This window comes from Phascolarctos cinereus, unplaced genomic scaffold (genome assembly GCF_003287225.1).
Source record: "Phascolarctos cinereus isolate Bilbo 61053 unplaced genomic scaffold, phaCin_HiC Scaffold_7;HRSCAF=346, whole genome shotgun sequence".
NCBI classification, from domain to species: Eukaryota; Metazoa; Chordata; class Mammalia; order Diprotodontia; family Phascolarctidae; genus Phascolarctos; species Phascolarctos cinereus.
Window position 1 is genome coordinate 40321411 of NW_027556180.1, and position 17185 is coordinate 40338595.

The 17185-nt window shown below is 41.1% G+C and overlaps 1 protein-coding gene across 1 annotated transcript; it reads right to left on the reverse strand.

Annotated features, from left to right (window-relative positions):
- Positions 1 to 118: 118 nt before the first annotated feature.
- On the reverse strand, positions 119 to 17094 carry MRPL47 (mitochondrial ribosomal protein L47). Its single transcript, XM_020980767.2, has 7 exons — positions 16880 to 17094; positions 14251 to 14396; positions 12000 to 12060; positions 10051 to 10147; positions 6379 to 6509; positions 5018 to 5113; positions 119 to 385 (listed from the first exon to the last, which is right to left on the reverse strand). The coding sequence occupies exons 1-7, from the start codon at positions 16978 to 16980 to the stop codon at positions 271 to 273; spliced, it is 747 nt and encodes a 248-aa protein (XP_020836426.1). The 5' UTR covers positions 16981 to 17094; the 3' UTR covers positions 119 to 270.
- Between the last annotated feature and the right edge of the window lie 91 nt (positions 17095 to 17185).

Genomic DNA, 17185 nt, shown 5'->3' on the forward strand with positions numbered 1-17185 from the left:
CTTACATTGCTAGCAGGATGAAATTAAAAAGTGCTTAGAAATTCGGACAGAAATTAAGATTTAGTTATGAACATCTGAGAAGCATTTGGCAGAATTAGGAAGGAATAGTCAAACTTCATAAGACTGAAATAATTTTTTTAATAAATCACTTACCATGAGTTTGCCATATTTACCAGCCAGCCTTAAATTACAACTTAAGCGAAAAGTTCAGTTTTACTGAGGTGAAATGGTACTAGGAAAAGAAAAGGACACTGTATCCTTGATTGGATTTCAATTTTGGGCTTCCACAGACATGTGTGGAAATTTGCTTCGAAGCATTTTCTCTTTCTTCTTCTGCAAATTTTTCTTCTTGGCTTCGCCACGTAAGTACTTTTCAAGCCTCAGTCTAAAATAAAAAACAGAGCAGCAATTGGACAAGTACAACTAATGCTTTCTTTCCTTATATCCATCACCAGGTATAGATCTGTTTAGGGAGCCATTCTTTTCTCTCTCCTTACATGACGTGAGGCCTATGTTTACCGATGTACTGTTGCCCAACATCCGGACTATTTAGTGTAAATGAATGAGTTTTATGTGTATGGTGGGTTAGTAAAATATAAGATGTAATTGCTTTTTTCATACAGCTCAATTCCACAGACTTTAATACTTACTATTGTGCCAGGTGTCTCTTTCCTGTGATAAGTACTGACTCTGAACCACAAACCCAGTCTTGATCTGGTCTGGAAAAATAACTCATTGTGACTTTTTCTTGAATTTCCCAATCAGGATTCAACCTGGCGCATTCTCTAGACCTGTTTTTTTGGAGCTGGGGTGGTGGTGAGAGGAGTATGCCATACTTTTTGCTATTCTGCCACCTTGACTATTTTTCTTTTTCTTTTCTTTTTGTGTGTGAGGCAATTGGGGGTTAAGTGATTTGTCCAGGGTCACACAGCTAATAAGTGTTATATGTTTGAGGCCCCATTTGAACTCAGGTCCTCCTGACTCCAGGGTCAGTATTCTATCCACTGCACCACCTAGCTGCCCCCACTTTGGCTAATTTTCAAAAAGCAAATCAACTGTTAAAGGATGAAGATGTCACCAAGGAGTACTTTTTAAAATACAGCATAGGCCCCGAAGGCAATTTCAAGATAGATCCTGAGAAACAGCAATCAACCTCCTATGATTTTGTTAAAAATACAGATCAAATTTGGACAAATCAGCATGGACTGTCAGGAGTAGACAGTTTATTCAGAGTACATGGTTACCTTGTGGGTCCCTAAAGATTCAATCAGATGCAGAAAGGAAACACTGTAAAAAGGATACAGCATGAGCAAAGTCTGAGAGAGACAAATGAACAAAGTATATTCAAGAAAGAATGAGATTACAAGCTTGGAAGGAATAAGAGGGACCATATCAAATAAGCAGTGGGAAATAAAGATTAGTTAGACAGTGTAGGATTGTACTGTGATTGATAGGCTTAGAATGCCAAGAGGTGAAGCACAGATTTAATCCTGTGTGCTATGGAGAGCCACTACAGGTGGTGGTGGTGGGTCTCCCCCAACCCAACACTATAAGTAATAGTATAGTAAGAATAGTCTTACAGTGTTGCTTGAATGAAGTGGAAGAAAGAAAAAGGATGAAGGGAGATCAGCTGGATAAGAATAGTGGCAATGTGTTTTTTCAAAAAAAGGAAGATGAGACCTTTTAAGAGAATAAGATTTGACAATTAATTGGCTTTAGGGGAAACAACAAAGATGATTTAGGTCTTAAACCTGGTTCAAGACGTGTTACCACTGACAGAAAATAGGAAAATTGAGAAGCGGTAGCTGGTTTGGTGATGAAGACAATGATAAAGATAAATATACCTGCTTAACATCTCCCTCAAGGGCAGCCAGATGGAGGCAGTGGATAGAGTGCCAGACCTGGAGTCAGGAAGACTTATCTTCCTGAATTCAAATCCAGCCTCAGACCCAGCTGTGTGACCCTGGGCAAGTCACTTAATCCTGCCTGCTTCAGTTTCCTCATCTATAAAAAGAACTGGAAAAGGAAGTGGCAAATCATGCCAGTATCTTTGCCAAGAAAACGCCAAATGGGGTCATTAAGAATTGGACATGACTAAAAATGACAACAAAAAAAAATCTCCCCCATCCTCAATTACCAGCTCTTCTCACTAAAGTTGGGATGAGTTGCAGGTTGCCAACAACCCTGAATCGTAATACTCCTCCATTTAAAGTAATACTGAGTGTTGGGGGAGGGAGGTGAAAGGGAAGGTTTTTTCTCTTTTAAGGAAAACTCTTTTGGTTAGGGAAAAAGCAGTTCTATGTTGAAGGACAGGAACACCCTTTGTGATTTTAATCTTGTTCTTTTCTTCTTTGGTGAGTGAACAGGAAACCTTTCTACCTGACTATTGAGAACACAAAGCTAAACTAGGCCCTTTTAGCACTAAGAGCCTAAATGAATGAAAAAGACTACTTCTTTTTTGGCCTGAGATAAACACCACCAATAGCAGAAGCTGGATGGGGACATTAAGCCAGAAGTCCTAGAGGCAGAGTACATATATGTTAATTTACATACCATCCACCTAATATAGATTGTGTGAGCATGCAAAGGTAAAACCTAGGAGGTCTGGGAGGTCAAATTTTGAAAGGAGTTTATGATAAATTTCCAATTTCCCAACACAGTGAAATATGAAGGTCAGTATTTTCAAAGAAAGAGATTAAGCAAGCAAATAAAGGCCTATTTTAACACCTGGAGGGAAAAAACTAGAAATAGCTAAGGAATCCATATTTACAAAAGTGTAATGTTTAAAGTAACATTTCTGGTTTTCTGAAGTGAAAACTCAACACAAGACACTGCAGCTGAAGGAATTATTGAGGAAATAAGGGTTGAGTGATAAATGGGGTCACTGTCTAAGACCTAGTTGGGAAATTCTGAAAAGCAGAGACTGGTGGTAATTGGGGGAAGAAAGCTAAAAATGGGTCATTAAATCCTGTTTCCTACAAGAACTGCAGTATAAAAAAGCTGCTCTGGGACATAATATTGTCTCTGACATTTTTTTTCATAAATGCTGACTCAGACTCTTGACAGTCCAGGTCAAGCACCCTGACTTTCTGCCACATCTCACATTCTCCAAGCTTTGGCTGATATGAAGGCAACCAGGTGGCTCAGTAGATGGAGCTCTGGATCTGGGGTCAGGAAGATCCCTCTTCCAGAGTTCAAATTTGGCCTCAGACATCTTACCAGATGTGTGACCCTAGGCAAGTCACTCCCCACCCCACCCCAACACTATAAGTGGTTATGATAAGTAAGAATAGTCTTACGGTGTTGCCTGAATGGATTGGAAGAGAGAAAAAGGATGCAGGGAGATCAACTGGGGGCTTTAGCAGTAATCCATGTATATGGTGATATAGATATACTATGAGATATATATGTTTGCCTTGGTTTCCTCATCTGTAAAGTAAGCTGGAGAAGGAAATGGCAAACCACTCCAGGATCTTTGCCAAGAAAACCCCAAATGGGGTCAAAGAGAGACAACTGAACAGCAGCAACATCTGTTGAGGTCACATCGTTGCTTAACTCACTCACCAATGGCAATTTACTGAGTGGCTGTGCCAGAAACTGCACCAGGTGCTGGGAACACAAAGCCAAGAACACAAATTTACGATGTATGGGGAGAACACCACACACACAAATCAATTCGGGGAAGAGAATAAGTTATCTAGAATTACTAATAATTGGAGTGACCGATCTGGACCCTGGACCCTGTACAGGAATAGCAGTTAATGCTTTTCTGAAGGACACGTGGGGGTCTGACCTAGGAAGCCAAACTATTAGACGCTGGGCAGGGGTGGCCTGCATAAAGGCAAAGCTGCTGTCTATCTGCTGTCTATGGGCAACTGCAAGTTGGCCAGTTTGTTTTGAACTTACGAGTCCATGAAAAAGAGGGAGGTCTAATAATCTTAGAAGAGTAGGCTGGGTCCAGATTATAAGGGCCAGGAGTACCAAAACATATGTATTTCTATTTTACACATGAAGCAATGGAGGAAAGGAGAATGCTATGGCTAGGGAGTGCTCTGGGAATGTCAATTTGAAAAGGGGGAGGGGGAAGAGGAGGAGAAAGGACAGACTGGAGGAGACAATGAGGAGGCTGGGTAGTGGTCAAGTGAGGGGAAAGATTCAAGAGAAGATAAAAATGTACAACTGACAACATTCAACGACTGATGCTAGATATGGGAGAGTGAAGAATCCAGGATGTCTCCAAGGTTGTGAACTTGAGGGACTCCAGCCGACCCTACCTTCACCTTCCAAGCTTCTTTCAACAATTTATTTAAAAACTAAAACCATCCCTTGCAACAGTTTTCCAGGTTTATTTCACACTATTTCCATTCAAGAATCCTTAACATGACATTCCATCTTCTGCCTGCAGGGCTTTGCCCAAGCTGTGCCCCTGTCTAGAATGTGCTTCTTCCTTTTCTCCCCCTCTTAGAACCTGTTGCTCCATTGAGGCTTAGCTCAAGTACCTATTATAAATCTTTCCCATGTATTGGTATCACCCCACTAAAAATGTATTTTTAATTACTTATCTGTGTACATGTTGTTTCCCTCCAACTGAATGTAAACTGTGTGTCAGCAGGAATTGTTTTCACCCAAGCACAATGCCTGGCACATAGGAAGCCCTCAGTAAATGCTCTGAATTGAATCAGAACCCACAGGTTCATTGTAGGCTCAGTTCCCCATGCTACCTCTGATGGGAAGCCACTCCTGATCCCCTCTCCCTGTTATCACTCGCTCCTCCTTTAAAGCATGATGCATAGACTCATTTTTATGTGTTGTGTCCTCATAGCAGAATTTCTTCTCTTCAAGATGGAGGTCTCATCATTCGGTTTTCTCTTTATATTCCCATCACCTAGGACAGTGCCTTGCACACAGGTGACTGATATCTCACAAGACATCCAAAGAGGTCTCATAAGAGTTACATCCTTCCAATTTTGTCCTATGGTTTACAGAAGATGTTCATTCACAAAATCATCGTGCCTACCTGACAAACGGTTCCACATAAGGCATGGCATAGAACTTTTTCCTGTTGTATCTTTTGTTTAGGTACCAAGGTATTGGCCACTGCTTGTACTTGTGCCTGTGAATAAAACATATATGACATCACCTTTTAGAAAAAGCACATCCATTTGTTTATCCTTCTTTGTGCTAAACTTAAATTTTCACTTAAATGACATGTTGGACTCTTGACTTATAATGTTAGTACCTTAACTCTCCATTTTTAGATATGAGTGAGTGGTGGTGGTTGTTGTTTGTCCTTCCTTCTTGAAGAGGACCATGACATCAGGGAGGTGATGCCATGACTTGCAAGTGAATTGGATTTAAGTGAGAGAGGGCTGTGCAAAGTCACCAGCCTCACTTTCTCCTCCAGAGCCATCTGGGTCCGGTGGCAAGATACAGATCAGGATGACTGGAGGGTTACAAGGGGTTGCTCTATAATCCACAAAGTGATTAAGACTTCATGTGATCTGTGATTTTGTTTGTGTGAGCCTCTCCCTCCACCTATGGTGGGTCGTTAATTCTCTGGCATCTGATAATCCGTTGTGGCCTCAGGTGAGGGACCACTCTGAATTCAGGCTGATTCTCAGACCACCTCAATGGGAACGGGATGACTTGTCAGAGTTTGTATCCAAAAGGCATGATACCTTTGAGAATCTAGGATCACCTCAATAGCACAATGAACAATCAAAGCTTTAAGGGAAGAAAAAACACCATTAAAAGCCTAATTTCTGATTCCATTCCAATTTCTGTTCTATTAATCATCTGACAAACAGCATAAGAGAGGGTGCTGAAGGTTCAGAAAGGAGAGACCAGCCAATGAATATAAATCTGACCTACTTCATAACTTGGCACAAGCTTTTGAGAGTAATAGTAGGAAACTGTAGACAGATGCTGGCGAAAGAGTATGTGGCCTTGGGTACAGAAACACCATGAAATAGCCTGCAATCTCAAGTTACTGAGGGTCACCTGGAACTGGACATGTGAGCTCTGAGGTGGGATGATTACATATTGATCTCCTCTAGAGAAAGACTTGCAGAGATAAAGCAAAGAATTAAATTACAAACTGAAGAAGGGTCTCTGTTACTTTTGTCAGTAAGTCAAAATTGATTTTTCAGCCCCTGGAGTACTAAAAAGTCTTGGGATTGGGATACCTCTACTTATATCGCATATTTCCTGAAAGTATGATGGTTTTGAGATTTCCCATCCTCTGGTTTTGTGGTTGTGGTTTAGGAGGCTCTGGGTGAGCACAACAGTGGCATGGTGCCCAGTGCACACAGAAAGATGAGGCACATGCTTACCCTTGAGGACCTTAGGAGAAAATGAGAGCATAACCTATGTACATACCAGATGATTCGTCCAAAAATGTCTTTTCTCCAAGCACCTGGTCTTGGCCTTTCTTGACCTGTCTGAAGAAGTCTCAAAGCATCATCTCTTTCCTGAATAACTTTATCCAAAGCATCCATGGACTCTGACACCTAAGAAGAGAAGAGTAGCAGGTAAGTTAAACAGAATCTTTTGCCACAGAATTCCAAAGAATGAGTCAAGCCAATCCTATGGTTATACTTTGTGTCAACAAATGCTCTCTAAGTAATCTGTTACACATATCTAGATTTTCATTATTGGGTTCATTTAAAACAATGTTATAACTGCATGTGGTTACATTTGGGGGAAACTTCATTTAACACATGCTATAGCTCATCAGTATGAGGTACCATTATATATTCTAAGTTGACGCTACCAACATTATCAATGTAGATTTGGCATTAATTGGGTCAATTAAAACTCCTAATAAATGTAATAGCATTTAATATACTTTGAATCTCTGAACCTCAGCTGTCTTATTTGTAAGATTAGAGGGCTGGATAAACTTTCTGCTCCAATGACATATTCTACTTTTTATAAATATCAGCTGTTTGTTCCTACAATATTTTTGGGAAGTAAAAAAACGTAAAAAAATATGACAGATCCTGTATTTAAAAGAGATAGACTTAAGTTAGTGAAGTGGCCAGCAAGTGAATGCACAGACTGTGCATCTTCCGGGCACTTCATGCAACTGCTGACCAACTGTAACCTTCACAGTGCAGCCTGAGGATCTGGAGAAGTGAGATCCAGATTCAAGGCTTCTAGCTCCATTCCACTGTTCTTGAGTCCCAGGTCCATGAGCCTAGCACTCCGTTTTCCATGCTAACAGGAGAGGAGTCAAATGGGGAACTGCAGAAAAACATACAGTTTACAAGAAAAAAGAGCCTTCCTTCTTTTCCAGTTCTGGTTTACTTTCTTGGGAATCAAGACACTGGCAGAAAGAACACAGAGTTGCTGGCTCTGTCGCTTACTCTGAGATATCAGGTAAGTCATTTGCCTCTCTGCCTCAGCCAACTCATCTGTAAAAAAGAGGGAGTTGGATTAGATGGCCTTTTAGGGTCTTTCCAGCTCTTGAAACCGTGCAATCTCTAGGCAACACAGACATTTCTATTTATAGTCAGGAGCTAAAGTTACATGCTAGGACCATGGCAACTTGAAGAGAAGGAATGAGGCTGTAAACCTGTCATACTGTGAAGCAGAGTCTACGATTTCTGTACCCAAATCTAAAAATCATATATGCTTAGGCTGTCAATAAATACTATTCTGTTTGCTACAACAAACAGTCCAGCAATTTGGAGAAAGGCATATACTCAGGATAAGTCTCTACTGCCTAAGTGAGTAATTACACATAAGAAGCTAATTCATAATGCCAGGATTACAGAAACTCCTCCAAATAAACATTCAAATGTCCTTATTAATTATCCTATAAATAAATCAATATGTAATGTGCCAGAAAAACATAAAAAACATAAAGTTAGACAAATACAGAATAAGAAATCCAGGGTAGAAACAATGAATTTTAAAAAACAGGGATCAATTCTCCAAATATCTCAAAAAGGAAAAAATACCAAAAGAAGGGGGAAGATCATAAGTGTTGCTTTTCCTCTCCTTGCATAAAAAAGGTGACTAATAAGTCAAGAACAATTACCAACCTTCTCTGCCTACTTTCTAATTTCCACGAAATTTTTATGAGACTAGTCTATATACACATTGAGAAAAACACGAAAAAGGATTAGGAAGATTTTTTAACAAGAAATTTTCTACAGGAGAGTCACTTTATTTTTATATTCAAACAACTGACCTGAGGGGTATAGTGGACATAAGAGGCTCTCATGAGACAAGGTATCTCTTGTAAATTCATTAACATTATTAAAGACTCCATCCGTGAGAGAGACCACTGAGTTTACCATATTGGTCCAAATACAGTTCACTCCCTGGCCCTCACTAAATCTTTCAGAAAAAATCTATACAGAAATATACTGAAAAACAAATAGATAATAGGCACCATGTAGGTTTTATACAAGTTAGATCTGGAGGAAAAAAACCCATGCTACATATTCAGACCGATGAATATTTCAATGATCCATTGGGTATTAACATCAAGTGAAGCAGAGATATATATCTGATAGTTTCCAAACAAAAGAAAGATTCCCTCCCAATGGCAAAGTTTTCCAAATGCTCTAATGGACATGTGGTGCTGTACTTACTGTATTATGGACATGATGAACCCTCCCTCAGTGAAATGAACAATAATATGTAAGCTTCATTGAGGTAATCACATTGGAAAAACAAAACTGACCAAAAACCCACTTTTACAAGCCATTTTAGAGAAGGATGATTAAAGATCACAAGCAGTGTCACTTCACAAAAAAAGTGAAAAGCAGTTGAGGAAAAAACAGACCTGTGGAAAAGTTTGGCCTGAAATCAAATTAAACCAGCCTGCCCCCATGAGCATCTGTAGATGCTGAATATAGATCTGGGAGTCACCTACATAAAGGTGATATTTACATCCATGGAAGCTCATGAGGTCACTAGGACAGACATTAGAGAGTGAAAAGGACCAAAAGCAAAGAATGGGGACACACATGTAAATAAGGAATGGGTTAAGGATAATGATCCTGTGAAGAAGACTGATAAGGAGCTACCAGACAGGATGAAGAACCAGGAAGAAGCACTCCCAAAGGAAAAAGGGTTTTGGGAGAAGAAAAGGTCATCCATTTGGGCACTGAATAGATTACTAGGAATCTTGGGGAAAGCAGTTTCAATTAAATGATAAGGTCAGAAGGCAGACTGCAAGGGGATAAGGGATAGAAGGGAAGGAAACCCACCAAGACCAACAATCTCCTTTGAAGTGCCCACTGTAGCGAAAGTTTTTCATTTAAACAATTTAAACAATAAGGTGGCATTTACAAAGAGTTCTTATTTGTCTGATTTGTTCCTTCACTCACAAGATGCTCTCAATCAGTGCATCTGTCTTATTGGTTTTGGGACCCTTTTATACTCTTAAAAATTATTGAGGACCCCTTCAAAGAGCTTTTGTTTATGCAGATTATATCTACTGATACTTAACCCTGTTAGAAATTAAAATGTCTCAGTAACTAGTATTAGTAATTAGTAAAAAGCTTTGTCCTGGTGGACTCTCTGAAAGGGTTTTGCGGACATGTATTTCTTCCTGTTAGCAGGGCTATATACAGATAGGGTGTCCCAAAAATCTGAGTGCAGTTTTAGGATATTAAAGCTTAGAATTTTCAAACTTTAATAGTTTAAAACTGCACTCAGACTTATGGGACACCCTGTATCGAAAATGAAAAACCTATTTCTTGAAAAATTCTCTGTAACTCAGAATTTTCACTGAGTGAAGCTGACTTTCCCTAGAACTAAGGCTAACAATCTGGATTTTATTCTACCATCTCTTAATTTCTTCCACAGTCCCAGGGTCCACTTCTCAAAAAGAGAGTGTGGTGAGAAAAACGGTGGCCAAAAGAAGGCAGTAGAATCTGATCTGACATAGGAAGACTAAGTACGGTCTGCGCTGACTGCTGTCATTATGAAGAGGTCAATAGCGAACTCAGCCAAACAACACAAGAACCGCTGCCTGCTTCTTTGGTTTTTGAACACCAACCTCCAGGTTCTTCCACTTCCCCAACGTCCTACCTTGTCTAATCGCTCTGGACTCGGCATCGGCAATCTCTGTCTTTTGGCCTCCTGCTCTAAAGTGAGAAGCATATTTCTTTCTTTCAGTAGGACATACCTAAACCAAAGAATGTAATAAAGCCTGTAACTCACCAGAACATGTTCATAAAAGTAGTGATTCCTAACAACTGAATTACTGTTCTGCACGCAAACATTTCTTAGAAAACTCACAACAGTTCCCTTATGCTGATTACCACTACAGGGAAGAAATTCCAATTTAATTTAGAAAACATTACGACATTCAGGGTTATGTGCTTTATACAACAAAACTATGTTCCCATTTGTTAGTTCATTCAACAAGTATTTAGCTTTGTGGAAAGCTGTGGAGAATACAGAAAAACAAGACAACATATCTGCTTTCCCAAAGGCTATATACCCTGGTTGGGGAGAGAGATGTATTAACATCTGTGCAACACAAGGTACTATTTGACAAATGACATAGCAGCAGTACAGATGCTAAATGACACAGGAGTTTGAAGGAAGTGTTCATTCCTGACAGAGGTAAATATACCAGGTTTCTTGGAGCAGGGAGGATTTAATTTTGGATTTGAAGGATGGGGAGGGATTTATCTGGGTAGAGATAGCAGGGCATGCCGAGTAGAGGAAATAGCATGAGCAAAGATACAAAGGCTTTTTCAGAGAACTCTAAGCAGACTAATCTGCTTGGAGAGAGTTCATATAAGAAAACAGTATTCAGAGAAAGGGCTAGAAAATCTAACAGGGGTTGAATTGTATGTAGAAGGTCTCAAATATCAGGCTAAGGTGGGGAGGAAAAGCAAATGACTAGTTTTAGGCTGGCTGAGTTTGAATATGGCCCAAACAGATGGACAAAGGAAACAGTGACACTGCTTTGTTGACATAATTCTTAACAAAGACTAATCCTACATGAGGAATGGTTTTTCTGAGCCCTTTAAAGTTATTTTATCTACCCATTCAACTAATTGTCTTTTAACACTTTTTATTTTCTCTCCTTCAGATTAAAATTATAGGTGAATATTATGAATTAAACTCCACCTAAATTCTCAAGCCACCTAGAAAAGCTACAGCACATAAAAGAACTCAAAATTTGAAGTAATAAAAGGGTGGGAATGAAGCTATGTTCATGAAATCAATTCTATTCCTACTTCTTTCCACTTTCTATTCATAACTAAATTATACTAAAACAGTGTGCTACACAGTTTGTTGTTATGGCCTCTAATCCAGGGTAAAACACCATGGTTCAATCTCCATCCCCAGTGAATCTCTGTCTTATAAAAATCTGGGAACTTCCACCCCGAGTATGTAATAACAGGGGAATTTGCTAGACTGCCTTTACCAAAGAAACTCCAGCTGGAAACAAGGTCCCCCTTATTAAATGATATAGAATAATCTTGTACTGGATGAGATGATATCTAAGGTCCTGTTCAGTTCTAAGATTTCATTTGCTTCAAATAGTTAGGTGTAAATATGTGGCAGACCTACTAAATACAAGGATGTTATTCATGAAAGAAAAGTAGGGAATGGTCACGTGACAAAGAACTAGGACTAATTACTGGAAACCCACGTGCTCCACTGGTATCCACATAAAGTCAAGAGCAATCGTGGAATGCCTTCAGTAAGTGTATGGATCCACTGTATTACTGGAAGGATCTACATGATTAAATCCCATCTACTTAAACATGTGGATTTTGATTATATGAGCTAGAAAGGTTTGAATTATGAACAAGGGACCCTAGCTGTCTTCTAGAGACCAGCCTATCTAGGCTCAAAGAGGCTCATTATCAGAAGCTTGGTCATCACAGGATGAATTCTCTCAGCAACAGACAACTGTGTCTGTTAAAGAATGAGGTGGCAAGGTTCTGATCCAACTTAGTGGGAGGAACACTCACAATGAGGTAACCACAATACTTAAACAGACTAAATATACCTACCAAAGTTTATGTAAATCTTCGTTACTCTTGCACCTCAACTGTTCACAGGTCCATGCAGCACCTGTTAAAATTAGGGGTGAAGTATGTAATTTTAGAAGCCAACATATTTAAGTTTTCCATAATTCAGCTTTCCATTATTTCTGCAATAACATGAGCTCACTGATCAATCTTCATTTATTACTTTATTGCTATTTTCCAGCCTCTCTGCTAGGTGCTGGGGATATAAAGAAAAAAAGAGAAACAGTCCCTGCTCTCAAGGAATTTACAGTCTATCTGGAGTGTATATAAAATAAATATAAGGCAGCTGAATTATGGAGGGAGGACATTGGCAGCTGGGGGGAATCAGGAAAGGCACTGTGTAGAAAAAGGTGGTGCTTGAGTTGTGTCTCGAAGGAAACAAGGGAATCTATGAGGTGGGGGGGGGTGAGGAGCACATTTCTGCCATGCAGATTGGCTAAGGCAAAGGAATGGAGACAGGAAATGGAGTGAAGAACATAGAGTCAAGTTAGGCTGGACCACATGATGCAAGAAGAAGAATATATAATGGTGGCTGGAAAGATAGGTTTGGGGCCAGGTTGCAAAAGGCTTTAAGTTCAAATCAGTTTACCTTTGATTCTAGGGGCAACAGACTGTCACAGAGGTTTATTCGGTTAGGTAGTGACATGGTCAGACTCTCAATTAAGGAAAATCATTTCTGCAGCTGGGTGGAAGATGGATTGGAGAGGGGAGAGACTTGAGACAAGAGACCAATTAGAAGGCTATTTCAACGATGAAGGTGAGAGTAGATGAGGGCATGGTCTAAGCTGGTGGCTGAGTAAAGGAACTAGCCACAGGAGATGTTGTGAAGGTTGAAATAGCAAGATTTGGCAACTGGTTGGAAGTGTGGGATGAGAGAAAGTAAGGAGTCTTCTAAATCAGAGGTTTCAGACACGCTGTGTCCTGAGTGCAGCCCAAACCAGATTAAATGTTAAATGAGAAATATTTAACAAAATAAATAAAAATACAATAAAACATAGCGATAGTATTGCATTTTAAAACTAGGTCAATATGTGGCCTGCAAGGCTCTTCATCTTTTTCACTATTTCGTTGCTCCCCCTTCCCATCTGAGTTTGACACCACAGAGCTACCAACAAATAGCAAAACTGACTGACTCTGGTAGAAGCTTCGAGTGGCACTAAAACAGGAAAGGGAAGCAAAATCAGACACAATCTGGGTCAAGAGCCCTTGAACAATCACAAGTCAACTGCTGGCATTTATTTTTGACTAAGAAGTACCGAAACCTTTATTGGCTGATGTCTCCATAATATCCCTGATGTTTGCACTTCCTCCACTGGCACAAATCACAGTCTATACCACCCTTTTCATCCCAGAGGATTCTTGTCTCCGTCCTTCCAGAAATGCTTTCTGGAGTCTCAACCCTATGTGCTGGAGGCCTTTTTCTGACTCTTTTAGTATTTCATGAATACCAGGCTTCTTTTAGGCTGCCCATCTGTTACACTCTGGTTTCCATGGGTAATCTGGCTCCTTTTTGGGTCATATACACATCCCTGGTATCTTTTATACCACTTCTCTCATGACAGTCATCTCTGGCAACATGCTGCAGCTCACTTATGCCTACTGGATGCTTTTACAGTAAGATCTGGGTTACCTGCCCTTCTGATTCTTTGAAGATATAGTACCCTCTGATTTGCAATCACACAGCAACAAAGGGACAACACCAGTGTTTAAAAGATGGGCTTTGGTGACAAGGAGCAGTTTGGGATCATCAAAAAGCAACGAGCAATTTTCTGAAGTGCTGCGCAGCCCATTTTCCTCCTCTAATTCAATTCTGAGCCCTGCTTACTGTGTAGCTAGAGACAGGTAGATCCTGAGGGAGTAACTTAATAAGCTATTCAACCAAATGCTACAAACTGGACAAGATGCATTCCACAGCCACTTGTTTTTCTGTGGGTGTGGATTACTAGCCCCCATCTTTTTAAATGATCAAGGGCCTCACCTATGAGGGACCTAGAGCGCTCCAGGGCTTGATGTAATAATCATCATGTAAAGTCTATATTCAAGTATAGAAAACTCTGACTTCTACATATTTACTTAAAACCCACGATGAGCAAGGCACTGTCCTAGGGATACCAGGACAAAAATGAAATTGTCCCTGTTTTCAAAGAGCTTATCTTCTGCTAGTGGAATACAGTTTGTACAAGTACAATGTAATCTGAGGAAAAGGCAAAAACTTAAAATGCAAATATCTTACCTGATTTGACTGTTTCTTCTCCCCAGTTTTTTGGGTCATCAAAAAATTCTTCTAGTCCTTTCCTTGGCAAAGTGGTATGAATTAATTTATACTGGTGGAGGGGTGTGATGTTGGCTGTATTCTCGTTTAACAAACTGAGAGTAAATCTGGATATGAGTACAAAGAAAGGCAAAAGACAATCTGTGCTCTCAAGAGAGTGACAACATGCAAACAGCTATATACAAACCAGATAATATATGGGGTAAATTATAGATAACTTCAGAGGGAATGCAATAGGATTAAGGAAGACTGAGAAAGTTTTCTTGTAGAACATACGATTTTAGCTAAGGCTTGAAGAAAGCCAGGAAATCCAGGAAGCAGAGGTGAGGAAGAAGAAATTTCTTAGGTATGGAAGACAGCCAGTGAAAATGTCTGGGGTCAGGAGATGGGAGTTTTGTATGTGAGAAACAGCAGGGAGGCCTGTGTACTAGATTAGATTGCAGAGTAAATGGGAAGTTGGAAACAATACTAAAATGAAGAAAACTAGAAAGGTAGGAAGGTACCAGGTTATGAAGGGCTTTAAAAGCTAAACAGAATTTTATATTTGATCCTGGTGTTGGATTTTATTGGACATTAGGGTTTACTGAATAGAGAGATGGCATGGTCTGCCCTGCACTCCAGGAAGATCAATTTGACGGCTGACTGGAGGATGGAATGGAATGAGGAGAGCAATGGGGCAGGAAAACCAAAGAGCAGGCTATGGCAACAGTCCATGCATGATTAAACTGGGTCTTCACCAAGGTGGTGACAAGAGTGTCAGAGAAGAGGCCATACAGGAGAGATGTTACAAAGACAGAAACGACAGGGTTCAGCAACTAATTGGATGTGGGGGAGAGGGGGTAAGAGGGAAAACAGTTAAGGATGACATCTAGGTTTTAAGCCTGGGTGACTGGAAGCATGGTGGTACACTTGACAGTAACAATGAAGTTAGGAAGAGGGGAGGGGACAGAGGTGGGGGGAGGAAATAACTTCAGTTTTGGACATGGTGAGTTAAAAGTGTTTATAGGACATTCAGTTTGAGATATCTAATGGGCAGTGGGAGATGCAAGACTATAGTCAGGAAAGGTCAGGAGACATTAGAGCTGGACAAGTAGATCTCCAAAGAGATAAAAATTGAAACCATGGAAGCTGATAAGATCACCAAGTGAAACAGTATATACAGAGGGGCAGCTAGGTGGCACAGTGGATAGAGCACCAGCCCTGAAGTCAAGGAGGACCTGAGTTCAAATCTGATCTCATACCAAATACTTGACACTTACTAGCTGTGTGACCCTGGGCAAGTCACTTAACCCCAATTGCCTTAAAAAAAACCAGTATATACAGAAAACAGAGTACATGATAGGGCACTGGGGGACCCCAACTGTTAGTGGTAAGATGTGAAGATCCATTCAAGGAAACAGAGGTGTGGTCATACAGGGAGAGAACTAGGAGCGACTGATGTCAGGAAAACCTAGAGAGAGGAGAGTATCGAGAAGGTAACTGACTGTCAAAGGCTGAAGACAACTTAGGAAGGCTATAAGGACTGGGGCAAAAAAACCCCAAAGCAAAACACTAGATTTGGCAGTTAAGAGATTGTTACTAATTTTGGAGACAGCAGTTTTGGTTTGAACAATGAGGCTAAAGGCCATACTCAAAAGAGTTAAAAAGAGAATGAAAAGGAAGATAGTAGAAGCACCTATTGTAGACAACTTTCTCAACGAATTTAGCCATGAAAGAGAGTAGAGATATGGCTAGCGGGGATGGAGGGATCAAGTGAGGATTTTCTGAGGACAGGTGAGACGTGGACATGTTTATGCTTGGTAGGGAAGAAGCCAGTAAACTGGGAGCAACTGAAGATTACTGAGAAACTAGTAATGTTAGAAGGGACAATGTGTTGAAGACCCCCTCTTGATTCTAACATATATTAGCTGCGGATTCATAGGAGTCACTCCATCTTTCTGAGTAGTAACTTCCACACCTATTTCACAGGGTTGTTGGGAGGAACAAATAAAATATTATTATAAATAATACCTAGAATTTATATAGCACTTCAAGGTGTACAAAAGTACTTTAGCCTCACAAAACCCTGGGAGGTAGGTGCTATATTATTATTTTCATTTTACACTGGGGCAGACGAGGAGGGCAGTTAAAGGTAACATGATCTGCCCCAGTGTCTGAGGCGGGATCTGAACTCAGGTCTTCCTGATTTCAGAATGACCACCAAAACAACGAGGTGAAGAGCTTTATAATCACAAAGTGCCATACAAATTGGTCAAAGTCTTGCCTCCCAGCTCCCCAACTCTACCGAGTTCCTGAAGTGAAGGGGGCAGTTTCTTTTCCGCTTTACCATGCCCCTCCCTCAAAAAGCCCAAGGCTGTCGGGCCATTTCCACGTGTTGGTTGGGCAGTGTGGGTTCCTCGGGGGTGACCTGTAAGATCCTATATCTGGAAAATGAGGGAATTGGCCCCCCCCAGACACCAGGGTCTACGGGAGCTACGGGATGATGCGAAGGGACTGCCAGGATGCCCATTCTACAGATGAGAAAGCTGCAGCCCAGAGGAGTCCCTGGACTAGCCCTGGGTCTCCCGGCCTCCCCAACCAGATCACCTACCCGGGGCTGGCGGCGGGGGTCAGCGAGGCCTTCAATGTTACCGGGACCTTCAGGCAGGCTGCAAAGCCCCGACAGAGAGAAACTAGCCGTCCCGCGGCCATTTTCACCCTCTTTCCCCCACACTGCGTTTCCGCCGCTAGTGCGCGCCACTTCCGACTCCTGCGCCCCGGCCCCTCCGGAGCCGCGCAGGGCTGCTGGGATTGTTGAGGACGCCGCCGGCCGCCGCCTCTTATTGGTCAGGAGCTTCCCCTCTCAGCGCCCGTAGCTGACGCCCAGGCCGGCTGAGGCCGTTTGCCCGGCCTCGCC